Source organism: Helicoverpa armigera, chromosome 25, assembly GCF_030705265.1.
Source record: "Helicoverpa armigera isolate CAAS_96S chromosome 25, ASM3070526v1, whole genome shotgun sequence".
Classification (NCBI taxonomy): domain Eukaryota; kingdom Metazoa; phylum Arthropoda; class Insecta; order Lepidoptera; family Noctuidae; genus Helicoverpa; species Helicoverpa armigera.
Window position 1 is genome coordinate 5,105,044 of NC_087144.1, and position 27,991 is coordinate 5,133,034.

The 27,991-nt window shown below is 35.4% G+C and overlaps 1 protein-coding gene across 3 annotated transcripts in view; it reads right to left on the minus strand.

Moving 5' to 3' along the window:
- Window positions 1-27,991, minus strand: part of Scra (scraps) — a 47,178-nt gene that overhangs the window by 11,713 nt on the left and 7,474 nt on the right. For 2 of the 3 annotated variants that reach the window (XM_064041373.1, XM_064041372.1), the window contains exons 7-10: window positions 18,654-19,248; window positions 6,779-7,029; window positions 3,089-3,344; window positions 2,770-2,962 (exon numbers count right to left, since the gene is read on the minus strand). In XM_064041373.1, coding sequence (XP_063897443.1) covers window positions 2,770-2,962; window positions 3,089-3,344; window positions 6,779-7,029; window positions 18,654-19,248 — 1,295 coding nt within the window. The remainder of the gene's footprint in view (window positions 1-2,769; window positions 2,963-3,088; window positions 3,345-6,778; window positions 7,030-18,653; window positions 19,249-27,991) is intronic. The other variant, XM_064041374.1, reaches the window with a different exon arrangement.

Genomic DNA, 27,991 nt, shown 5'->3' on the forward strand with positions numbered 1-27,991 from the left:
TATGGTTTCATATTGACGAAATAAGGACGATAGACTTTATTAACATCAATGGGATAATTACTGAATATACTTTTAGATTTTTATGGTATTTTTGATAAAATAAAAGTACCTAAAAAAATCAAGTAGTATGTTAAGAACAATTCTTGATGAAAAATAAATAAAGTTATACATTGAAGTTCACAAATGCCATCGCCTTCAGTTTATTATAGAATAGATGTAGCTTCGCGTTTTCACCCATTTCCCGCAACTGGGTAACAAGTACTCTTAGTCCTTTGTCAAACTCTAAAATCTGTATATCAGATAGTTTCAGTAGATTTGGCTTAAAAGCCTGACAGACTACTTTCGAATTTATATTATTAGTATGAAATTAGGCCTATCCATTTCAGATCTGAACTGGCAAACCAGAAAGCATGATTAGCTAATTATTATTAATATTTTATTCCGAACGACTTTTACATGTATTTCTTTGCCATGTAAGGTAAAAAATATGTACCATGGAATTGTACTGCAATATTATTATGCTTGAATAATAAGTAGTGCTTGTATTAATTGTGCATAAGTAATCAGTTTAAGTAGATACGTTGTATATCTAACCTAAGCTACATATATTATGTAAGTATATACAAAAGAATGTAGTAAAACCACTACAGTCTAATAGGCAACATACAGTCTTAGTAGATAATTTTATTGTTTATTTTTCTATAGATGGACATGACAAGTAATGTGTCATAAGATACTACAACTTACGTTTTTTTATTCGTTCATTTTTAACAGAAAATTGTGTCGAAAAAGGCTCTAATACACTAATGTAGTAAGTTTTTAATAACCATCTCTAGAACAATAGGACTGACTTCAGAAATAATTTCAATTCTCTACAGAAATAATTCAGAAAGCTACATTATACTCCAGTACAAAACGCAGGTGACGCCGCGTGCACAAGCTAGTGACGACCAATAAAGGGCATCACAGACAGTCCAGATATGTACGCTCGATAATCAACGTTTTTTTCGCTACCATGACCGGCCACCATGCAAATCGACTTGACCCAATAACGTGGAACATTCGTTGAATAATTAATTAAGTGGTATACGTTAGTTTGCACAAATTATTAGCTTGGAAACTTTTGATCAACTAAAAAAATATTGGAAGAAATTTTGTTTGTTTACTAAGAAATTTGTCTCCTTGACTGCACGGAGAGTGATTCAAGTAAAAGTGTATGGTTTCAGGACAGATTTGCTCGGATTATAATTAGAAATTATTTGATATGTTTACCGGTACAAAATCAATGTTTTGACTTAGACTAACTACATTAAGATATGCTACAAATCCATATGCCTTCTATCTGATGAATGTCTGACTTAGCCTTTAGAAAAAGACCGGGATAAGATTTTATTTAATTTTTTTGGCGGGATATACCGTTACTACCTGAGGAATTATAGATGAATTATCTTCACTCATTTCAAGCCCCATAAAAAATCTTAGGGGACAAACTACTGGGACCCCATAAACCTACAGCTATTTACCCGACAGTAACACGAGAGGTTATCGCGAACGTGACGATTGCACAATTTGTCGACGTCTAGGGTAACAACTCATTGCGAAACATGCATGCTCGTGCCCCCGGCTAGGTATCGAATTACTTGACACAGCATTAAAAACAATGTAGCTATGCATATAAGGATAAACTCTGTCATAGTCAGTAGGCCTATATCTATCGATTAAAAACTTTTCGGGTTATTTAAAATGTTTTTTTAGTCTAGGTGTTTTCAGGAAACGCGGATATGTAATGCAAGCTACGTTATTTTTAGCTCTAAGATTTTTCACACAGAGCGTCAGTAAAAAAGGCTGATTTAGCCCATTATATACATCATTATCTATCTACGTTTAACAAGCGTAAGCGGAGTCATGATTTCTAAAATAGAAATAATACGAAGAAAGTCAGTTCAATCATCAACAATGATCATAAACACTATATCGAAATATGTACTTGTAAAAGTCAGTCCACTACAATTTAGGCACGAGTTTAGATAATTGAAATTATTGCATTATTCAATTTAAGATGTACTTTTAAATTACGAATAAGAAGTAACTCCTACATTATTTATTAGTACCTCATTAATAATGTAATCCAGTTTTTATTCAAATATACGTTATAAATTGCAGTAGGTATAATTCATAAGTATTTATATTGTCATTTGTAGAATTAATATCTATAGGGTATACGTAGGACACGCTAATTATGGTTATTATTTACTTTATTTACTACAGTTTCAATGTAGCTAATAGTATTTTAATGTATGTCTAATTGGGAATCGGTTCAATGTCAACGCTGTCTGGTTGGAGTTTATGACCTAGTAAAACTGGCTAGGCAACCTAAACCTATAAGTACTTACGTATAATAAATAGCGTATTGATAGCGATATTAATAAATATGTAACCAAGTCTATACGTTAGTCTATATAGTATTTAATATTGTTACAGCAACGTTGCGAACTTATTTCACTTCTTATTGAAAGTTGTTGTCAAAAACTGCTAAAATAAATAATAACGTATACCAAACGATTAAATCCTAAATTAATAGGAACATTGGGAACACATTACTAAAACCTATTCACTATAGCACTGTTCGCGCAACAGTTGCTGTCACTCCGCCATATTGGACTCAAACAATTGAGTACAGCGCCATCTAGTTTGAAACCAAAGCAACTTTAGCGTTGAACTTAAATACATAGGAAGAAGAAGATGCATTCGAGAGTGTAATGGCCACACCTTGATCCGCCACAGTCTGAGAATTCCTCTTGTGTGTGAGATGTGTCTGTTTCAATGTCTGACAGGTGTGGGTATAGACTAGCTGGCTGTTGTAAGACCGCTCCGTTAGTCTGTGGCTCCTTTTTGCTGTTGTTTACTTTTATTCTTTTTACATCGTCTAATACTGATAGGACTACGGGCGAGTCTTGGGAACCTGGAACAAGATTTTAGAGTTTTTTTTATTAACATATTTCAAACAAATAAAGGCCATTCAAATGGACAGATTTTTTAAATGGACTAGAGACACTGAGAAATTTAGGTAAATGCTGGCAATACTCACTTCGTCTTTTAACAGGCTGTGATCCAATTACTCTATCGTTTTCTTTCTCAATCTCCTTCTCCTTGTCATTCAATTCTTGTTCTATTTTACTCTTCTCGTCAAACGTCACCTTGGGTATGTTAGAGATGATTTCTGGTTTCTTATTGTTTTGGTTAAGGCTGGTTGTACTGCCCATAAGAGGCGCCTTCTCTGAGGGGTCGTGTTCACTGACGTCATCGTCTGAGTCATTTGGACTCTCTGCTTTTTGTGGCTTAGGCTGGGATTGAAAAAGAGGTTTGTTAAATTGTGAAACAGCTTCTAAGTATTAACGGTATGGTGGAAATCCATTAAGTTTTCATTTTAATAACTTGAGTGGGTGAAATTGTTACGACATGAAACATTATTGCTATCATAAAGTTCGGATCGAATTAATTCTGAGGAAAATAATCATTGTGTGGTATGCAGGAAAATGCCAATAAGTATAAATGGGCCTGACAGTGTAGTACCAAGAAATCGAAGCTCAGTAATTTTCAATTCTTTATAATGCACTTATAATGGAAAGGTAACATAATATGTGGTGTCATTTAACCAATTTTGCTTAACAGTAGAGGTAAATATTTTAAATACTGTGCAATATTATTTTAAAAGTTATGCCAATGCGTCCGGAAATGTTGAAATCTTTGAAACCTAACTGTGTTGTCAATGATTCATTGTACAGTTTCGTGAACTTGCAAACAGTCGTGATATTTGCATAAGGCTGAGGTTGAGGGAGCGTCATTTTATGACTTGTGGGCTGTTGTTTTACATTATTGCTGTATGCGAAACGCAATAGAAATACGCAATTTTATAGAAACTTGTGCACAACGTACTAATACAGTAATCTGTGCTAATACTTAGAAAACTAAAAGTATGCTGCTTCATTCTTATCAAGTTTGAGTCCCAGAGATGTAAGTCTAAAGATTTATTCCATATGATAAATTCCTGAGACAAAAATTTTACCCACATGAATTCCGAATGCAGTCGTGGTCCACAAACCAATAATATTAGCATACTAAACTACTATGTCCGCCCAGACCACACCAATTCAGTATTTCACTACGCATCTGCATAGTTGGTAAACAAAAATCTTATTTAAATTCTACACGAGATGCAGAGACAAAGAAGTTTGTAAGACTTTTTTGTGAAAAGCTGCAAAGACACCGTTCGGTCTCTTGATCTTTTTTTAAATATTCAAGACGAAATCTGTTGAAAAACTTTATGGTCGATTTCTGTCACGTCATGATTGTATTATAGATAAGTTTTAAGACTTCAGACAAACCGCAGATCTAAATAGTCTATACTGTGCAATGTCACTTAAACAGCTTCATTTGTAAAAATATATCATGGACGATCCTAAAATGAATTTTCTTCCTTTGGAAGTCTTTAGACTAAACTTATCTTGGGCATTCAAATACCTTTTTCGTTCTAGGACCACGGTCATATTTCAAACAATCCCGTATTCAGGGTACCCGTCATTTTGTATTGGAAAATAGATAAGGTCCGCATATTTATTAAAACGTTTATATCTGTTATACTCATAAAGGCAAGATAGAAACATCACAGTAACCGCGTAAGATAAGCAAGTTTCCTAATCGGGAATAATGGTAACACATTACCTTTTAAATGAAATATGAATAGAAATCAAGGTGATTATTTTCTGTGTTAATAAATACTAAACCATAACTGAAGGCTTCAACTACCCTATACCCCGCGCGGCCAATGATGATCCCTATGACAGTTTGGTAGCGCTTAACATTGTAGTGACGTCCTGTCACAACAAATCCTTTACAGGCCCATAAAAAATTCGAAAAAATCATAATTGTGTACATTTTTTAATAATAAAAATGAATATTAAGAAATTATTACGTAATATTCGAAAATAATGGAAAAAAACTCAATGCAAATGTACATGGTACGTGCTGCAAAAGTTACGTCGCCAAGCTGTTATCGAAAAAAAGGGACACATCTATAAACAAAATATCGATAATTTCTAGGAAAAAAAATACAAATGCTTTGAGTAAAAAAAAAACATAGTATACTTGCATTTTTATTTAATCAATCTGAATCTGACATGACTGAATTTAAAAAAAACGGTAGGTCTGTGGCCTCCTTTAAATATTTTTCCATAAAGATGGAAATTATGAATTCTTTAAAATTAAATTCAAAAAGAATTCTAAAAATTCTTCTCTTTAAATTGTGCAATTTTAATAGAAATTAATGTACAGTATAATAAAATATAATAAAGCCGTTGAATGACCTGGCTGAATCACATGACCTTTGCCTACCAGAATTTTATCGAAGTTTTGCATCACTATTACTACTGTCACTTGAAACGTCATACGGATCATGATTCGCCGCGCGGGGTATAAGTTTGGTTCTCCATAAGCTAGCTGTTCTCGTTAAGAATTTGATTAGGTACAAGCTTAAATAATTATATGTCATGATTGATCACATGTGGATCTGACACCAGGACCTTCATAATTTTGATACGAACTACCAACACATCATATTCCAAAGTTTATTTTTCTAACACATTCAAGCACTATGCTTATGCATATCATCGTTTGCCATATTTGAAACTAACAAAGCCTAATTCTTACAATGGATTTGTTCCAATGTTTTTGTACTACGTTTTAACTTGCTTCCCATCCTTCGCTACTTGTTAAAAGCTTTACTTAGTACAGTTGCGTCACATTTTGCAATATGGCCTCTTTTGAGGATAAGGGCTTGTATGCATCGTCTATACAGTGTAAAGCATGGCCAATTATCATGTATTGTGTGCTCAACTTTACACTTTCCTTGGTTTAGTTACGTCATACGTGTTTCGGCGTTTTCGTGTAGAATGAGTCTTTATTTGCCTAATTGTGGTTTTCGCTTTTTAGCGTGGCTTCGGTGTGTTAGACCTATTTATGTGTATGATGTAAGTTTTTATTGTACTTTATTAGACTCGATTAGTGCACATAATTATATGAACCTATTTTTGACGTTAATAAAGTATTTTTGAAATTAGTTTATTTTTAGAAAAGTTTAACTATCTCAATAGTATTCAAAAGTGCGATTTATCAACAAAACTTATTAGAACCATAAGACATATTCTATTTCCCCCTAATTAATCCGCTTCCCATTAGTTTGAAATAACCTAAGAGTAGTAAGAGTGCAGTTCTTAATTTCCTTTCTGGGTAGAGCAGGAGGAAATAGCTCAGGTTTGTTGCTCCCGACGGGAATAACTTGACTACTAGTCTGAAAGGAGTTGGGACGACGGCTGTGTTTTGTCACTACTTATATTTATGTTTGGTACAGTTACCGTGAAGGTGCAGTCAAAGTTATGATGTGACGCTTGAAGCTTGGGCTTGTAAGACGTTAAGTAGTAAGTTTGCTTTGAAATGGAGATTGTGAATATTGAACGTACTGTTTTGAGAATTTCTTTGAGCAGGTTATATAGAATGCGTATCTTTATATTTTTATAAGAGTTATAGTGGCAACAATATTAATTCAATCGTAACATAACCTGTGCAAAAAGTAACGAGTACGAATTAGATTTTACAAAAACTGAAGTCACAAACATGACGAATTTCCTTTTTTGACTGAAGCTAAACTTGGCAGATATCTATACCCATCTACATCTTCTTACTACTAAGACGTCTTACGTGGAAAATACAAAAATCATCTCACCTTATAATGGAATCTATTCTGTAGCATCTCCATTTCTTTTTCCCGTTCCTGCTTAAACTTATTTGCAATCGTGGATTCGCTGATCGTCTGTTCTTTGCTGAACAAAGCCGCAAGCTTCCCTTTAATACCTCCTCCTAACGAGGTCTGGCTTATATTGTCATCAGGTATATCGTCCTTAGAGTTCGTTCTAGAGCTGGCTAGAGAACTGTTTTTAGTTGGCGTCGTTTTCTGGGTCAACGGCCTTTTGTCAGCTGAAAAAAAAGGAACGGGTGTAAATTCGAGGTCGCTTGTTACGAGTACTGGTATAAAGCCAACAATGAAGGGTTTTTGTATGTTTGTGTATGTGTTTGTAAGTACAATGTATGTATTGTGAAGCTGTGTAGCAAAAAGTTTGATAAATCACGTTTTGTTCGATGCCGCGTGTTCGATAATTGTCGATTTTGTTAACGAGAATATTTTGTAACTCATGCCGACTGATACTTTTATTAGATTAAATTACTTTATAATTTGCCTAACTATAATCTTGTAGGTTTTATAATTACTGCTTAAATGGAGACAAAAGCATCAATTTAAAAGTTAAATGGTCAATCTAATCTCGATTACAGTTCAGTTTAAATAAAATGGTGAAAATAAAACTGTTACTTTACAGTCAACTGTCACTACAGAGGTTTAATTGTTCGGAATAACGAGTGAACCTTGGCGAAACATCTGTCGTCAATACGGGTCAAGTAAACTGATCAAGTTAACCGGTTAAAGGAATGTTTTTTCTATTGATAATGCCTTTTGTTTTAATTAAACTGTGTTAGTTGGTTTAGATATACAGGTGTTAAAATTGGAGTTGAAGTTTTCATATAAACTGGTGTATCGACAATAATTTGATAACTACATACATAATGTATATTTGTTTTACATTTCAGCACATTGCAAGGAAATCTTATGACTGGATTTGACTTGAATAAAAGTTAGATCCTGCTAGGATACGTATCTTGAACTAACAAAACATAATCCTTGTTAGGTAAAAAGCTTGAAGTCTTTCACAGCAATATCTTTTACTAACATTTTTCTTATATACTTGAAAATGAGAAAGTAATGCAAACAATCAGTGGTCTCATTATTTTCCGCGCTAAAACTGATTAAAAATAATCAACTTTACTGGTTCTGATAATTTGAATTTTAATGTTTCCTGAACTTTAATGATTAGGTGCGCTTTCTATGTCATTTATAAGGGCTTGGAGGAAATACTCAATTATAAATATTTCCTCGTTTTTAGGTTTTTATGTAAAATGTACTTGACGATTGCAGCTAATTATACTGTTTACATTGACATCGATAGATATTTTCCTTTTACCAAGTACCTAAAAAAAATTGATGAAACGAAGGTTCTATCTCATTATACACAGGAGTATTGTGGATTCTTCTACCTTTCTTGGGCTTTCTTAGAATTTATAAGATTTTTTTTCCTTCTGTTTAGAAAAACTGCTACTGTTCTGACATTCCGAACATTCCTTATAAATGTTATGTAGTGACTGTGGCACTTAATTAAGTATTATAAATAAGTATTAAATCTTGTTGAAATAAACTTATAATAACACTGTTTTTTGGGGGCTTACACTTAGTCTTAAGTCAGTGCTGTTTCACATACATTTATAAGTGCTAGATTTTATGCGACAAGTTTTTATTTTACGAGGTACTTAGTGACATCAAATCATTGAGGTCAAGAAAACCCAGTGGATGTACTGTATGTTACGGAACATTCACTACAATGCTGTTATCTTAGAATTATAATAATGACGGAAACCGCGTAATGACTGCTACATTGTTTTAGGTTTTTGTTTTAAAATAATGTCTGCAATTTTCGAAATACATAATATATTATCTTAATACCTTCATAATATTTAAGTAATTCACGTATTATTTTGGGAAATGAAAAACTACATCCAATTAGGTACCTATTAAGTAGACAGCAAAATAAGGGTGCAAATTAAAGGAATTTAACGCTCTAAGAAAAATTAACTATTGTAAAATTAATGAAAGAAGAAAGAAAGATCTTTACCTCGATATCCAATTATTCAATTACAAAATCGATCAAAACACTATCGATTGGCAATTTTGTCACAAAACTCCAACGAAGTTGCGATCACACGAAAACTGTTCAAACACGACCACTGTCCACAAATTCAAATCAAACTTATTTGTATTTTTTTCTAAGTTCGATCTATCTATGCGCGAGCGCACGGCGGAATGGGCGACGCGGATCACCAACCGTTGGTCCACCACTACCCAGCTGAACTAGTGATGTGCGCTTCCGAATCCCACGTTCACAACAGAGGCACTCAACATTTTGTTACTTACAACCTTTTCATACTTGGAACCTTTTGATGCATTATTACGCGTCACTGGTTCAGTATCAATTGTTCGGCTCGGATGACCGATTGTCGTGTTAACGAGCTATTTAATTTCGCTAGAGAATTGTAATAGCGTGTCGTTTTCATTATAGAACCAATTAATTTTAACTGTGTCGCAAGATTAAATAGTCGGAGTTAGAAACAGCTGTTGTGGCAACATTTATGTATCTCTTTTTTTATTACATGATCAATACAAAAAAGTATGATACTTTAACAAAACCTCCTTAATAAATGTCCCTAAATAATTAAACAAAAGTTGCATTGCGGTCAAAAGAGCCCCTTTCCCTGTAGCAAAATAGGTACCATCTGTGGCGCCAAGGTTGTCAACTCCTGCCAGCCTTGCCCACCGGCTATTTACCGACGCTTCACTTAATTTCGGCAAACAGTAGCACTTTCGACAGCACTATTTGAGTTCTTTATTGTCACATCAAATTATCCGTCAGCGTTTTATTTTTTACTTATAAAAGAAACGATTTAGGTGGGAAAAGAGTTTCAATCAAAAATGTTAAATGTTATTACAATGAAAAACTTTATGTAAATCCAAAAATAACAGATGTAGGTTCAACATCATGATATTATAGCTACGATTTAAAATATTAACCATTTCTGACTCAAAGGATTGAGGACCGATTTATGCAGGCAAAATTATTTACCGTGAAAATAAACCTGTCTGCAAGGCCCAAGGTTAACAGTTCCCAACCGCAAACCAGGACATAAAATAATAAAAAAGTCAGGTACCCTACATGAGTAATGCTCTTAAGAAAGTATAGTTGGTCACAAAATTCTCAGTAAGCGAGCAAGGAGTGGTATTTTGGCATGCTCTGTGCCACACGAGAGCAACATTAGGATATAATGTGCGCATTGCTTCTTAGTAATACATATAAACCGGTCTCGAGCCCGCTTTTAATCTCGGGCAAAAACTTTTAGAAGTTCTTTTACCCTGAGTGCTTAAGCTCAAGTACTTTGTGATATAGCTTTAGCATCTACGTATAAAGCCATAAATGTATGACGTGTCTAGGTGTAATCAAGTTCTTGCAATTTTTAACAGATTTCCAAAAAAGTAGGAGGTTCTCAATTCGCATGTCTTATGAGGATATTTTTTACCCCAAACCGTAATATAAACTACAGAACGTTATGCCTAACTTTTATCTCTAATTACTGCAACGAGACATAAATTACCAGGTCCAGGAATCCTGAACAATCAACATAGCTTACCCACAAACTGTTTCAGGCTTAGATTTCAACTCGCAAAACGCTTACGATATTTTCGGAATAACACAGTAGCATAATGACAATGGGCGTAACGGTAGTACTTTCGGTAATAACACATCATTTGGTAACCAAACCGCTAATGATCCGAACAGTACTGTATGGCGTTTACGTAAACATATCATTGACATATTTCCCGTGTAAGAAACCGAATTATAATACCGTTAGTGATTCGGGGAAAGTATTTTTTGGTAATTTGACGGAAAATGGAGTAGATCACGAAAGCCAAGTAACTTTTTGCAAAGACTTGCTAACAAATTAGACCTACCAGTGGCATAGTTTGTTTTTATATAACATAGTTTGACGCTTTTGGGTGCTCTCCACAATACTACTTATTTTTATTAACATTCTTAAATATTTCAATATTTACGACCAGGTATTTATCATTACTAAATTCCGATTACTTTGAACTGATCAGCGATACACAAAATGTTTGTTAAGATAATTGAGAATCAGGGACATTCCTTCCCACTATTTCTTCTACGCAGCATCTTCAACAGAATCCAATGCAAGACAAATAAACAGTTAAATCCTGACATCTTGCTTACATACGTGCGTGCTAAGAGGCGCCCGCGCATTACATCCGTATTGATGACATAATAATAAGCAAGGCTACATCGAACACATTAGTTTTGTATTAACTTACACTGCGTCATGACTCATGAGACAAGCGGTTTATTTGATGATGATGACCTTAACATTTTTTTGGCTTCAATAAACAATGATTTGTTGTTTTGAACTAAATTTTTGGTTCAACAGAAGCTTTGTACCTACTACAGTTAAATGAGTCTTTTGCGTTTTACGTATCTTGCTATCAATGAATTGGATACAATCAGGCAAATATTCTTAAGATGACGATAGGGAGGTCAAGGTATTAGGGCCCGAAAATTCTCTCACGTTTTTACATGTCGTGAAGAAAGATTACATACCGAATTTCAAGCTTGAAAATACCAAGTTGCTAATAAGTTCGACAAAGCAATACACTTAGCTACTTATCCTACTTCAGTGACATAGAAGAAACAGTGGAACATCTTGCAAATAAACACTAGGAACAGATTTTCGCGTCACCACGACTTTCTCTCTGTCGCCACAGAATCGACGGATCGGCGCGGGCGCAGACCGGGGTCATTCAAGTGTTACCGACAGGGCTAACACCAGAGACGTAATTTTTGTTGAATATGAAGATTTTATTGAGGTTAAAATGATAATATGAATATTTCGAATTAGCTAATGGTCTTAGGTAAAACATAAATATATACATAAGAGATATAATAAGGAGATTATATTTTATAGCTCACAAGGTTCTACTTTCAAATGTAAATAAAAACATATTTTATTAGCCCCGGTAAAAAAATAGTTTAGGTTTATAACGGGTGAATCAGATGGCAACCCTATAAAATTCAGTCCGTTATTTCATAAGCCACAGCTCAATAGCCTATTGTCGATATAGCTTTATGCAATTGTCGGAACCACCAGATTATTGGCAGTAAAAGTTTCAATAGATAGTTGGAAATGTAGAAATGCTTTTTGAGATACATTTCTTATGCCCGTGGAAATAAATAAAAACGTCCAGCCTCGTTCGCAATCGGCAATACATATTTTCGAGGAATAATAATAAAGTAATAACAGTGTCTTAATGTTCAGTAGGCATTGTTTATCTGCATGCCAAATATCATTCAAACTTGAGACCTAATTTAAAAGTTGAACATCGCAACCTCATAGAAACCATACGCCCACAAATTAGAATACTCTCAGGGATAATCTCATACAAAAAACATTGTCTGTTGCAATCTTGCGCAAGCCACATGTAGCCAGTCAACGGTTCACGAACCACATATTTATTTACATAGTGACCTCTTATATTCAAATGGGCCGTATGAATGGCTCGTAATACTATTAATTGACGTAACGATTGATTTATTATTTCCCTATGAGAACTTATTCTTAGTATTTTTAAGTTGATGGGGAGTCTTTACTGTATCCTTATCCTCATTCACGGGAAAGTCTGTTTGGGAATTCCCGCAGCACTAAGAAAGTGCACCATTACCTCCACGCATAGCTGTGTTCTCTATAATGCTAGCTCCACATTAGTGCCGTGAATCCCCGCGAATAGGCGTGAACGTGAATGTGGATGATTTTCGCGGGGGATTTAGAGTATTTAAACCTGTACCTACCCAAATCATGTGGCACGACCTGTGCTGTGAATTCTAGGCACTTGGAGCCCGATTGAGATTTGGTAGTCCCTAATTCTTTTCTAGACATACTATTTAGGTTTAAGTTTTACGTTACGTTACTACGTATAACTTAGAAAAAAAAATCGCCATTCTTCATAACTTCATGTCATTTTCATTCTGCTTCATGAAACTTTCTCATTATTTTTTTATTTCTGCAAGCGAGACATAGAAACATACTGCCTGTCACACAGAAAGCCGTAGTAATAGCCAATATGTATTTACGAGCCAATGAAACGGCTTAACAGTAACTGTAATTAGACGTTTATTGTCTTTCAAATCGCTTGGGGCGATGCAATGACTGTCTCCGTTCATCGGCCTTCACCTCCAACCAGCTGTTAAAGAACTGTTGAATACACCAGGAGTAGGTTACCTACATCATTTACGACTATATTGCGATGTTACCAGGTTTTAGTTTCATCTATGCGGTATTTTTTTTTCCTACCACTACGTGCAGGTAAGTATATGTACCCATTTGACGGACTCGACGAGCGTTTGATAAAGTGTTACATAAATAATATTAAGGCGAATATCAATGTATGTAAATCACCGAGATTTTAGTATATTTCGTAAATTTGATTTCAAAAATACAGATGCCTGACAAGCATCTGTATTTCCAACACTCCAACTGCAAGCCAACTGCGGTTAAAGCAGGCAACATTGCGGTCAAACGCTGGCTTCTTGCAAATCAAAGTAATGACAACTTCTAACTTTTGTCATCATAACCTATTTACAGATGTTATTGTAATATTATTCTTGGTCACGTCCATTGGCACATACCTGGTTTAACATCACCAATGATCTTTTGAACTTGATATTTTCTCTTTACAATCGCATATCTCGCGTAGATGACCTATGTTTAATAAACACAGATTCTGAAAACTACAGATCATACATTGTTTTTTTCTCTGCGGGGAAGTAAACTAGCTCAAAAGTGGTTATTTATGAGATGATGTCAGATAGAAAAAAAAACAACGCCCACCCTAAAATAAAATTGTGATAAGGGAAGGCAGAAGAATAATAGAAGGGACGAAACACTATTGAGACCTATTGAAGCCTTAGGTACTGAGCAGACTGCAAGTAAACATGTTCAATGTTCATCAACTATAATGTACTCACTTAAGGTGCACAAAACAACTAACATTATATTATCTTGAACGAGCAATGAGCATAGCAACAAATCGTCTATCATTAAAAGCAAACTAGGTATATGATTAGACCACCACATGTTAATTATGACAATGCAATGAAAATTCATTTTTATTGCACTATCATTAAGGTCTAAATCAGAGTTTTATCATCTTCGACAATTTGTTGTTGTAGATAAATTATTCGTACAATTTGCAGCCACGTGTGAAGTGTTTGTGTGATCAAAGTGTGTTAATTATAATGACGGTTACATTTTATTTCAACGTTTTCATAGATCCAATAGTTACTGGAGTTCCATCTTTTGAATTTCAACATGGTATCGTCAACGATTGAATATTACTGGCTGGCTTTCGTCACTAGGTAACCAACAAAGAAGTTTCTGAATATTATTTCCTTTTTAACTAAATACCACCTCATTTCGATAGACTTGCTAATGAATTGACCAGGTCACTACAAAACATGGGTACTTAAATATTGATTCGCGAACAGTGGCACAGTTGTTATACAAATATTGTAAGCTAAAACCTATTACTGTTACCGTTAGCAGTCCAGACGAAAGCACTGCTAAATGTCCGGTGTTTTGTTCTGAAACTTTCGGATGGACGAGTCCATTTTTGGGCAGTCCTAATTTGTTCGAGATTTCTATTGAGACAGAAAATCGAAAGTGGGTCGAAGAGAACACAAATAGTGTCTGTAACAATGATAAAGAAAGCTAGCTCAGAATTTTCAATTTGTTCCAGGTATTCTTTGCTACGTCGGAGTATGCAATATTTTTTTTCTAGTCACCGACATATTGTTGTTTTATTAACTGACAGTTGATAGGTATCAACTGAACTGATTTCGAAAAACATGGGTTGCCTGGAGAATCCACCAAGTGAAGAGGACTAAATAAACCACATTTTTCATGACCTCAAAATAAATCAACCTAAAATACTTCTAATATTCAACTTGCACCCGGGACATTGGGCTTGGAATACGATTCAGCATTTCCATCTTTGCATACTTGCATATTTTCAGGTAGACAATATTTGAAATACTAAGACTATAATCAATTCAGATTAATACTGTTTTGGTTAAGGATAATCGTAGGATATCCTTTTAACTTTTTTGTTGTTGATTGATACTTCAATAATTACTAGGTAAGTACTTATTCATTAAAAGCATTATAATGACCAGGTTTTCTAGGAAAACACCTGATCAATAACGTATATTTTCCTGTTAATTTATTAACAGAACATATGTCATTGTTTGTGTAGGTAGGCAGTACCTATGAATGAGTTGAAAGTGGAGGATATTTTGCATATTATTCATAGGTACATTACACTATTCCGCTATAGGATATTTTTATGGAAAAATTGTGACGCACATTAAGTCACGTAGCAAAGTTAGACCGGTTTTGCGACAGCTAATTAGTTTCATAAGGTTTCCAAAAATTTCGATATCCTGGGAAAGCTGTATGGTATTTTTATTATTTGTAAAACTTTTACAAAACAAGTGAATATTTTTCTTTATACAAAAAATATCACCTGCTTCAGACTTAAGAATAATGTATGTAGGTAGGTATATGTGTTTTTTTCTTTGTCGACCTTTGTGAAAAGGAAGGCGAAAACATGGCGCCCTAATTAAAATAATACTACAGCAATAAGGACATCCGCATAATTCCAGTTATCAACAGCAACCCTTTGCATATTCCTTCAAAATTATTATGCTGAAGTTAAATGGCAACGCTGCAGGTGTAATGCATACTGTATAATTTTGTGTTATGTGCGTCGCTTTAATTACGTCTTAATGATAAGTTACTAATGTACGCACAACAATAGTTATTTTTCAGTTTTATTATTTTCTGATGTAGGCAAGAACGAAGGTAGGTGGCTATATCCTCTTATGAAGAGAACCCATGAGTGGATTCAATTTGATTTCCTTAAGCTTAATACCACTTCAAAATTAGTCAAATGTATACACTTGTAGGCATAACAAATCCGAGACTATTGAACATAATGTTCAAAACTAATTTTTGCACGAGTATCAAGAATAATACAAAAGCTCATTATTAATTTAGGGTGAATGTACTTCTAAGAATTCACTAACAAAAAGCTAATACATACCACTCGATGCTCACCTATCACTTAGTCGATTAAGCTAATAATACACCTAGTTATCGAGTCAAATCGATTTAAGCTCACAAAAAATATCCAGACGCTCTGTATTAAGATCGATAGTTACCGTTACATCTCATATTATACATTTGAAACAGACAACAGTAAGATTGTGTTATGCTGATTTAGATTTGTCTAGATCTTTCGTTGACCTTTAGTCGAATATTTTAGAAGTGACCTCTGATTGGATGCTAATAAAACTAGAAATACTAACTTTCTTTTTGATATTCTTATTCCTTTAGCCTTAGACGGATTTTTTTATTGTTCTCCACAAACCACGGATGTTAAGTGACATTTTCCCAAAAATTCTATTATCATCTGGCTTTGGCCGTTCCCAATATTCTATCTGTTGTTCTGTTTACTAGAGGTATCAAGTTGACGTTACTTGTATGGGACTAATGTCAGAATTCTATCGGTCGTTAGACAACTTAAAAAGTTGACTAATTTATGAATTACGTTATCCCCCAGAGGAATAAATACCATCGTCGTGGGAAACATATCGTAAGGTCTGGTCGTCTAATATGTATTTTTTTTATTAAAGGGTTCACCAACAGCTTCTGTGTAGATAAAGCTTAGGGTACAATTTCTGTTATTACTACGACTTGCACATTTAATTTTATATGTATTTCCTCTCAATTGAGGTAATATTCATGCAGAAACGTCAATGGGAACGTTATGTCTGCACCGTGCCGCAACAGAACCTGTCTGACTAACATAAAGGTCTTTGACATGACCACGGAACATCGCAAATGAGAAATAGGATCCTCGTTAATATTTAAATATGTAGAAAATTCTAGGTACACCATGACTAGGAGATATTTACACAAAAATGCCAGACAATTGGAGTGCGAGTGATTCAGGTATATGTGGCATTCCGTACATAGGATCATTATTAACACTTAGTTCAGAAATCGAATAATGTGATCTTATACTGGTTCCGTTTTTTTAATTTATTTTTCGATTAACGATTAATTTCTAATTTATTATTCTGGAACTACATCATTGTTTAATATTGTGTCATTGTTTACCTTTCTTACCTTGGCTTTTTGACCTTGAGGGGAGCAAATTATTCACCCTTACTTTTTACGCAAAAAAAAAAACACTCAATGCCGCTATCCCTACATCACAATTAAACGAAAAATAAGTCCATAAAGGGTTCCTTCTTATGTGTGAACTCGGGAGAAGGCCATTCTTTATAAACACATTTTCAAACAAAAACTTTACCTACACGTTATCTTAACAAAACATTATGCAAAATATGTCTAACTTAAAATAATCCATGGCCCTAAATAATATTTGTTCCAAATATGGGAAGCGACCCATTGACCCTGAGCGCAGTAGGCTGAATTACGCAATTCGTGTCGTGGAAGTACAAGTACAAACACAAATGTTCTGTTAAAACGTTAATTACTGTACTTCCTACTTTAATATCAATTAAGTTAAAACCATTTATATGTAGTTTAAGTAATGGACTAAGAAAATATCTTGTAATTTCTGCTCAGATCAATACTTAAGTAATAAGACCAATTTGTTTAAGTAATAATTAATCTACATACATTTGGGACGTGGAGGATGTCAATTAAATAATACCCTCGGGCAGTTAATTAAGTATAAAGTTTCGGCGATTATCGATAACATCTAAATGCCAATACCGAGGAAGAGGAAGACCTAAGAAAAGATGGATGGATTGCCTGAAAGATGATATGAATAGGAAGGGAGTGAGTGTCAGTATGACGAGTGACAGGGGAAAATGGAAGAAAATGACATATTGCGCCGACCCCAAGTAATATTTGGGAACAGGGCAGGAGAAAGTATCTAAATGCCAATACCATAAAGTAAATAACCACTAGAGAGCGCACTCGCCAATTTCTTCTAAGAACACGACTCACCGCTGCGGGCGGGGGGACGCGACATAATCCGCGGCTACTATTGGTCAGTTCAAGGTCGCTACTAAAGGATCGTACTGATCGTAGCCTTATAGTACGCGCAAAATCACTAACTTTTGGCGAGCGTCGGGGCACTGTATGCGCAGTCAAGTGGTTTTATAGTCTTTGGCCAATACCGATGGCCGACACATAAAAAACTTATATCTCGTATCGATCGATACATGCGTTGAGAAAAAGCCGGTTTCTTGCCCTGCACAAAAACTGAGGTAGATGCAGAATCTGCATGCAGCACGACTTTGACATTTAAATTAAAATTGTATTGTTTTAATTATTACGTTTTGCGAAACCTACCTTGCATGAATTATACATGACGAAACCATTGTTAATTGTTATAAGACTAACATAAATGACCGAAGAATTCCGTATGTATGTAGGTTATCGAATAAAAGGGGACAATCGGCTGTTGTTGTTTTTTTGTTTGTTAATGGATTTAGTACGAGTTTATTTAGATCAACGAATTCTAGAACGATTATTCAACGAATTAGCTGCACAATACATTATGATCGTGTATCAAGTTCTCGTGTTAACGTCAGACTGCAATTAACTCAATTAACTAGAATAGAAAAATCATCTCCGCTACTGCGTAACACCGGGAGCATTTACAAAAAATTATACAGCTTATTGGTTACAGATCATAAAACTGAAATAATTGTGTGTCGAGAAGTTAGCGTGTTCTTCATTGTTGGCTCTAGTTAAATAAGAAATCAAGTTAAACTTACCTTTGTTGTCCCCGAGCAGGGACTTGGCGGAGGGTGCGAGCCCGAAGGGGGCCTTCGGTACGATTGCTGCGCCCTTGTTTTTCTCAAAGAGCGCTTTGCGTTCCCTCAAAGTCATTTCGGCGGGGTCCTTCGCCTTGGGACTGCCCGCCTCGAACATCGCCGCCTTAGACAACACAGAACTCCTGTCAACACTGCCGTTTATTTTGGGACCCAACTTTTTCACTAGCGGCGATCCCTTCTCGGGCGCCGGCTTGTCGTCCACCGGTTCCGGTTTTGTTTGTTTACAATCATCACTTGCGTCATTTTCGTTGTCGAGTTGCACTGCATTCTCTTTGTCTTTTTCACTTTCACATTCGTCTTCCGTGATAACGTTGCGCGGCGGCGTGGGTGCCTTGTATTTCTTGATAGATGGTTTTTTTGTGACGGCCGTGTTGGCGGGCGAAGGGGCCACCATTGTCGCCATGTTGGGGGCTGAATCGGCACTGGGGGTTGTCGCGCACTTCGGTTCCTGTCGGTCGGGATCGGCGGTTTTCGTGGTGAATTCGTAGACGAGCCGCGATTGGCTGGCCGAAACCCGCCGGTAGCCCTCGCCCTCCTACGATTGGACAATGGCCGCGTAACGCGAGGGGTGAGCACGTGCTTGCATTTCGTTTATTGATACGTTTTATAGCAGTGGCAGAATTCGCGCGGTTAGTTTAACTGGGTTAGGTTAGCGTTAAAAGGGTTTGCAGCGAAGTTGCATCACGTATGTTTGCGTAAGGTGCTGTAATGAGTTGTATTAGGCGGGTAGGTAAATAAATAAATCTGCTGAGTTGAATGAACGTGTGTGGTGTGTCCGTTAGGTGCGGGGTCGTGTGAGCGCGCGTGATTCCCGTGCGCCGGGCTGCGACTGACTGCCTGTCTGCGGAGGGCCGCCACACGTTAGCCCAGCTGATAATTATATTTTGACGCATCGCGTTGTTTGATGCAACGCAACGGCTTTGTGTTATTATAATTATTGAGGAAATATGTGTCATTATTTCGGCCGAACGCTATGTTATGAAATTATTTACAATATTACCTTTGTGAATGTTAATAATCGCGTCTGGTCTATGACCTGTGGTCACTAGAGCGTCAATTTGGCAGAGATTTGAAAATATTGATAAAACAACTTTTAGAAAAATACTAAATGGAATTTGAAATTAGATTTCAGATATGGGCGAGCCTCACGATGGAAAATAATTTCTCAGAAGAGAGATTCGTTTCGAGGAAGTTTCGGTAAAACCGTTTATAGACTTGCTGACGGAACATTCATTCATGTCTGTAGCGGCCAGCGGCTTCTTTGCCGAAGACTAGTCCGAGCCGGAAACACTAATGACAAGACAATTTACTTGAAAGATCCACACAGATATATCTGAGAGACCGGTAACAAAAACATGCTTTTGGAAGAAGGAAATATGTTTAAAAGCAAAGTATGTTTAAATGCTATCCTTGTTTCATAATATTACGTCACACTAGCTTCTGGCTTCATATTTAGGGTAATACCCTAATTTTGCGTGAGCACGGTGAGAGAAACACAAGGATATCCTTTCTAGAAGTATTCATACGTACAATGCTCCCGTCAGCTGATTAAAACATCTTTACCTACTTATGTAGAGTTACCAGGTGTAAATTGTAGTGCAGCTTGTAAACCAGAAGTTTCATTCAAAGGTTTACAAAGGACATTGTTCAATTTTGGCCTAAGAACCGATGTGAATATAAATTATACTATAATTTTCATTTAATTTTTTATTGTTTGAAACATATTTTAGTTTTCCACGGACACTTCAAATAAATAAATTCCAAATAAAAAGTTGGGTCACAATTATTGATGCCTTATAAAATGTTTCCGTCAGCCAGTGCTGCCAGTTTCGGAAGTTTTCGCGATTTCGGTAAATACGGACCGAATTGAGAACCTCCTTTCCGAAGTCGGTTATTAGAATTAGTTGCTAACACTTTATTCATTTAAATACCTAAATTGACTAGCTAGAAAAAAACTAGTATTCTATATGTTTTAAGCGAAATCGCGAATTTCTAGCTTGGCATTCGAGTAGGATTATAGTTTTCGTAATTGGCAACACTGGTGTACTTCAGTCAGTTTGCTAGAAGTCAGTTTGATTGCTTTGCGCCTATCGTTTCTTTTGTGATTTTCTATGCGTTTCATGGTTTTATTCTAACAACTTTGGCTTGATTACGGACTCCGATTAGATTGCGTACTTGGTAGACTCGGCTGTGTGTAAAGGACTGGATTTTCCTGGCATTTTCGGATATTGCTCTGTCTTTGATCGAATTTTGTTGTATTATAATTACAACAATGGATGCAGAATATAGTATATTGTATAAATTGTGGATCTGCTGGAGGTTCTTTGGTATTAGAAAACGAAGATATACTTCGTTGCATACAACAATGGACTGTTCCCCGTATGGTAAGTGGTCTACGAAAGTGTTTTTCTAATTTTGATAAGAATGTTACTACCTACTTATGTTTTCATAAGCACACAATTTCTCGGTTTTCAAATTAATTGCCACAATTGCAAGTTACTTGACATTTACTAATGTTTTATTGTATTTATTTATTACAGGTTGAAGCTCATGACCTTATATGTACGACGTGTTGGTCTGAAGCAGTTGAGCATAATAAGATGCAATGCACTGTTGGACGCAATTGTGTACTTTGTAAGAAGCTCCTACCATCAGGCATTACTGTTGCAATTGTATCGTGCAGTGGGCTGTTGTGCCCACATAATGACTATAATTTGGTATTTAAGCTGGGCGAGATACCCCCTGCCCAGTTCTTAGATAATATATTATTGAGAAATATTGATGATTAAAAACATTTAATTGAATATAAATATTGTTTTATTGCACATCCTCGAAAACCCTCATTGTTATTGGTAAACCTTACTTTAACTGTTAAATTATTTTGTGTGGTAATGACATTTTTAGTATGGTCTGTGCCTTCTTGGTAATAGACAGCGGGTTCGATTCCCGCCTTATGGCATGTAGATAGCTAGGTAACTGTCTAATATAAAAGTAGTAACAATCATTTAAATAAATAATTTTCTCCATCGTAATAACATCGATTTTATGAATTGTGGTGAATGGAACTCTTCCATTTTGGATACTTATGCGTTTTATCACAAATCCAAAGTGGATTCACTATATATTAAGAAACGTAACGTTGAAAGCAAAAGCGTTTAGGTAGTTGTTTTTCATACAAATTCTAAGCATTTATGAAAACTAGTCACACGCCCCGTCTTCGCACGGTGGCAATGTAAAACCTTGGTGTAAACCTTCCTCTTGACCTACTTTATCTATTAAAAAAAATCGCACCCAAATCCATTGCGTAGTTTTAAAGATCTAAAGCATTCATAGGGACAGACAGAAAATGCAACTTTATAAAATGATCATTGTCAAAGAATTCTCTTAAACTTGAATAGGTACTATCTCTTTTCCTAGTATCTAGTAGAGTAGTCTTTTCCTAGATCTAGAAGAGAACATATAGAGCTGTACATAGTATTGTTGATATTTTGTATAGTGTAGTTTGATTTTTAATTAATACTACTCTGATATTTCACGCAAGCTTGGTTATTTTTTATTTATAACCTCAAAATATTAACTTTTTTCGTAATTATTTTAGTTTCCTGAAGTGTCCGTTCGTGAAAACTTATTTCATAGGATTCCATATAATTTAAAGAGTTTATAGAAGTCACTTTCCATTCGAACGGTTCTTAGGCAGAACATGTATGGAGCCGGAACAATGTCCTTTTTGCTCTTGATACCAAAGATTTTAGTTTTACAAAAAACCTAATGTAATTCACAAAATATAACTTTCAAAGTTTATCTGAGATGAAATTAAAACAGCATGCAACAGAGGAAAGTTTTTATACATCGACAAAAATAGTGAAGAATATATTATTTTGAAATAAAACTTTTAGTTAGGCATGGCAGAGAAACTTTCAGGGAATGTTTATGTCAATAAAAGTCCCAGTCTGTCAGTTAAGACTATATGGGGGAAGTCCAGACCGGGCACAAATGTTGTAAGTAGTTCTTACAAGTACCAATGTAAGTAGTTGCAAAACAACAAAGTTATTAATACTTAACAAAAAATACTGGGTACATACCTACCTAGTGTTTGTAGTTGATACTATGATATTATTACGAATTTATTGATCGCCACTCATCCATTAATATTGGTCTTTGGAGGATGACATTACAAGTTTTGTAACGACTATGTCGACCTCGCAGATTTAGATTCGAATAGGACTTGTTTTTAGATCTTTCCATTATGGCCGTTAATTTCAAAAGGATCACTAAATTAAACTTAATAGCACCTCTTGATATGAAGTTTATAATATTTTTGCTAAATAATGATTTAATAGAAACTGCGAAGAAGTTTCAATTTACCTATAAGCTAGCTAGATATGCTTTCTGTCGATTTATAAATTCGACTAAAATTACGAAACGGTTTCCACTTACATAGGTATATAACTTGAATACGAGTAAATACGGAAAATGTGCTTACCTACACTTGAACGTGTAATTAGAACTGACCAAAATAAGCAATTATGATGCAAACACTACGGTAACAAACCGCAACGAAGGACATTTTAATACCTACTTGCCTATAAAGTATCTTCTCTTTATCAAATTACTTGTACTGAATATGAATTTATTTCGGAACGACTGTTTTTTTAGGATCATCAGTTTTTCAACTGCTCAAGCTATCTATACATATACTATTTAATCTGAAGAGTTTTTTGTTTGGATGCGCTATTAACAGTCTCAGGAACTAAAGTTCTTTAAAGAATCTTCATAGTAAGATAGCCTTTTTATTGAGGAAGATTAAGGCACAAGATTGTTTTCTAGTTTTTCGCTCGAGACGAGGGGAAAACCGCAAGAGGCAGCCAGAATTGTTATACATAATAGTCAAGCTTTTTGCAATTGACCGAAGTCCAGATTCCGAATTCTGAGAAATCCTACGATGAAGCTGTACACCATAATTCAAATAACAAATGAAACAATAAGAACGAATTTAACAAGGAAAACTAAAAACACAAATAAACACCTTGCATGGCTTCAAAAGGCAGTTACGTTAAGTGAAGGAAAATTTGCTTAAATTGCGATTTTCAATAGTTGCGTGAAGTTTAGGAAAATAAAGTGTGGAAAGCGTCCCTTGAAGAATGCTAGCATACCACATACGCCGTTGTCTTAAATAAGAAAGATGGAAGTCGTAATAATACCAAACTCTTTTTAAACTATAATAACGACTACTAAAGGGGCCTGATTACGAGCCACTTTATCTAAAAAACAAACACCCATTTAAAGAAAGAGGGGAGGGTTATCCAAAAATATCAAATGCCACACTCCTAAATTGACCAGAGCCTATTAACCAATTCAGTGTGTTCAAGTTTGGGAGCCGAAATTGTGATAGACATTCCCTTTACGGTCAATGGCAGCTAGTTAGCTCTGAGAAGGGTCGACACAAGTTAATTTAGAACTTTTCGAATAGTGTCAAGTGGTTAGTTAAAGGTTTCTAGGAGATGAGTTTTACGACTTCGAGAGACCTGGCACACTTTATTAACACGACGACCTGACAGGTGCGAGAAAACATTATTTATCTTTCTATCTTTCTCTTTTATTTTCAATTAAATTAATTACATAGCGTTAGCATTTTGCACACTCATTTGAATAATTTTAGCGAGCGCAATGACTAATGTTTCACCGTTCCCTTAAAGACTTTAATTTATTCTGATGTAATCGCACGTCAGCCAAAAATCTTGACGTCTAGACCTTCAAAACTACGAGCATAATCCGTCTAGTCTAGCCCCAGTTCGATGCACTCAAGCAATCAATCTTATAAAGGCTTTATAGAAAAAACCGCCCGATTCAAGCCGACCGGTAAATGATGCGCAAAAACTTGGTTCAACAAACTTGTACCACGACCACAGAGAAAGAGCTACATTTCAATAAAGATACAATTAAACGAAAGGTCTTTTAACATGGTCGGGTTGCAGGGAAGTGAGGCTGTCGTAACAATGATGCAATTTTATATAAAAAACCACGTTGCGACATAAAAGTTGCGGCAATTATCTGTATCGGGGTGTAAAAACATAGTAAATCCACAGCGTTTAATGGGTCCACGATTTATGTGCTGTGGGCCTGTGTTTACGATAGCAGATGGTAGTTTTCTGGAAACTTCGATTCCCCGTTAAGCTATAAAGGCAATCTGTTTGATGGCCAGCTCCTGACGTTTGTGTAATTCCTGCTGTCTGCTTACAACTTTGACAGAATTAGTGCGATAGCTTTTAACATGACGGATATTGTTATAATTGTCAGTTCTGGGTCAGGTATTTAGTTTGGCTCCTACTGGACTCACAATGGTACTGTATGAGATAACTTGCATAATTTGGATTTAAGTATAAATATTGAAAGGGGGATAACTAATGGCATTGAACTCATTAGTATCACAGACTTATTCATATTCATTACCGCCTGTCAACTATCATATCAATCACATTACTTCCGAAGGGTGCTTAAAGAAGTCAAGAAGTAAATGTACTACTAAAATCTATCAGAATGATATAACCCTATAAGCAAAGCACTATAAACACGAACTTGCTAACAGAACGTAACAGTTATATCTTACTAAGAATTCCCAGTATTGAATTACGTTAGGCTGATAAGGGGCTTGCTCTGAGTTTTTTTGAGTTCAATAACTAACACGTGCACCTAATTCGGCATATGAATGTATTTAATGTGACCTACTAAATTTACTAAAAATTGTATTATCGTAAATATCACGACCGATATCAGATGAAAATAGAATTGGGAACTTAGCTTGAGTTTCGTATGTAGGGCGGGATATTTTATCGTATTTCTACATGTATGTATGTTTTCGTGCATTTTTGCCATGTCACAGCTTATATTCAAGGATTTTGACGCATAACAACTGACAGCAGCTTTCTTTCTACAAACTATGTGTACTCTGTCATTTCTAGGTAAGTACTCTGTTATTTCCTACACAAAAGTACTATCCACATAAAATAAAATGCACGAATCAAACCACCATTATTCACCACAAATCGAACAATATTACACAAGCTACAGCCATCACGCCATGAAACCCAAACAGATCACCATAGTGACCCATATAACAGCTACACGGAAACGTAAACCGATGAACATGATGACATTTTAAGCGACCGGCGAGATGCGTGTTTAGATCGCACGCGGAACTCCCGCGCATAGCACAGATATGCAGGTACAAAATAGAAATGGGTTTCCGTGGATTTTGAAATAAACTGTTGTGGTATGTTTAGAGAGATTTATGTAAGGAAGATTGCAGTTTTGGGATGGCGTTCGCTATTTGACTAAAAGATTAATGACGGGACTGAATCAAGATCCATCAAAACAAGAACAATTCAAACCAGAAGTATTTATAGTCTACGCTCCCATTAGAGAGCATTTATTTAGGCACCATTTCTTCTCTCGAATCCCATTAAAAATGAAAATCTTCTTCTGTCCTATATATTTTAGAGATCTTACAATACTTATATTAAAAGCATTGCTACAAGGAATTTGAAAGGGGAAATTTTTTACACCCGCCTTTACTCCAGCAATAATATTATCTCGAATATTCTTCCGTGAGTTTGTCACCTGTACAATAGCAATTTATCACTATCCAAGGACCCAGACATTATAGAGAAAATTATCTATTGTATTGCACCAGTCGGCCGGCACCTTGAATTGACAATGTAAATAAAATCACCATACAAAGCAAATGACCCTCGTATTTTATTACTATTTGTTGAATGACAAAAGATAGCCTATATTTACCAAACTAAATAATTTTGTGCTATTATAAAGCAAAAAATATTTCTCCTAAATTCAAATCTCTCCTCTGAACGACTGCTACAGAAATATATTAAAATCTACTAAAAAGTTTACACACCATAGAGTAATAAATTTTTAATTTCTATGTTTAACAAGCATCGGTCACAAAATTCAGGTGTCAAAGTTGAATGTGATACATGTACCACTCAAATAGTATGCTTATCTAAATGGATGAATTAATGCGATAATGAGACCACGTGAAATGGACCACACGTTATGTTCGAAATGAATGGCAGAGCAGATCTCTTTCTATTTTTAGGGTTCCGTAGCCAAAATGGCAAAAACGGAACCCTTATAGTTTCGTCATGTCCGTCTGTCCGTCTGTCCGTCTGTCCGTCTGTCCGTCTGTCACAGCCGATTTACTCGGAAACTATAAGTACTACAGTGATGAAATTTGATGGGAATATGTGTTGTATGAACCGCTACAAAAATATGACACTAAATAGTAAAAAAAAGAATTGGGGGTGGGGCCCCCCATACATGTAACTGAGGGATGAAATTTTTTTTTTCGATGTACATACCCGTGTGGGGTATCAATGGAAAGGTCTTTTAAAATGATATAAAGTTTTCTAAAAAACATTTTTCTTAAAGTGAACGGTTTTTGAGATATCAGCTCTCAAAGTCGTAAAAAGTATGTCCCCCCCCCTCTATTTTTATAACTACGGGGTATAAAATTCTAAAAAAAATAGAGGTGATGCATGCTAATTAACTCTTTCAACGATTTTTGGTTTGATCAAAGTATCTCTTATAGTTTTTGAGATAGGTTGATTTAACTGTAATTTACGGAACCCTTCGTGCACGAGTCCGACTCGCACTTGGCCGGTTTTTTTTTATTCTTTTTACCTATGCAGCCAAGAACTGTAAATAATGCAAGACGGGGCTGTTAATAAATAAAAGGTGTAGGTAGGTATTATTTTCTTACGAAAAATACCATCTACATACTTTCAAAAGATTTTGCGGTAACACATTCAAGTCTGTCTCAGAAAAATAATAAAATCTTTGCAGGAACAAAGGGGGTGCAGAAAAACAATTCGTCAAAAGCGCTTTTGAAATAATATGAATCGCGTAAAGCGAAACAATAGTGACTGGAACGCATTTACGATGTCATTATGCGCACTCAAGCAACGAGTCGAAAGAATGCTCCTGCGCAGATTTTATACGCCAACCTTGGAGGCAGGGATGCCAGCTTTTTAATATTTAAATTTCGAGCTTATGCATCTTTAATTGATGTGCAAAAACTAGGAAAAATTCTAGGATAATTTAGGAGCGTTATTAAAGATCGCTACAAGAGTTGTGAAGCCGACAACTTAAGCTATGTCTGATAAAGTCCTTTAGAAGTTAAATTAGTATCCAATAACTTTCTTAGAACTTTAGATTAGCAATATTTCCCTATGCTAATTCACGCAGCCCTGTAACCACAAATT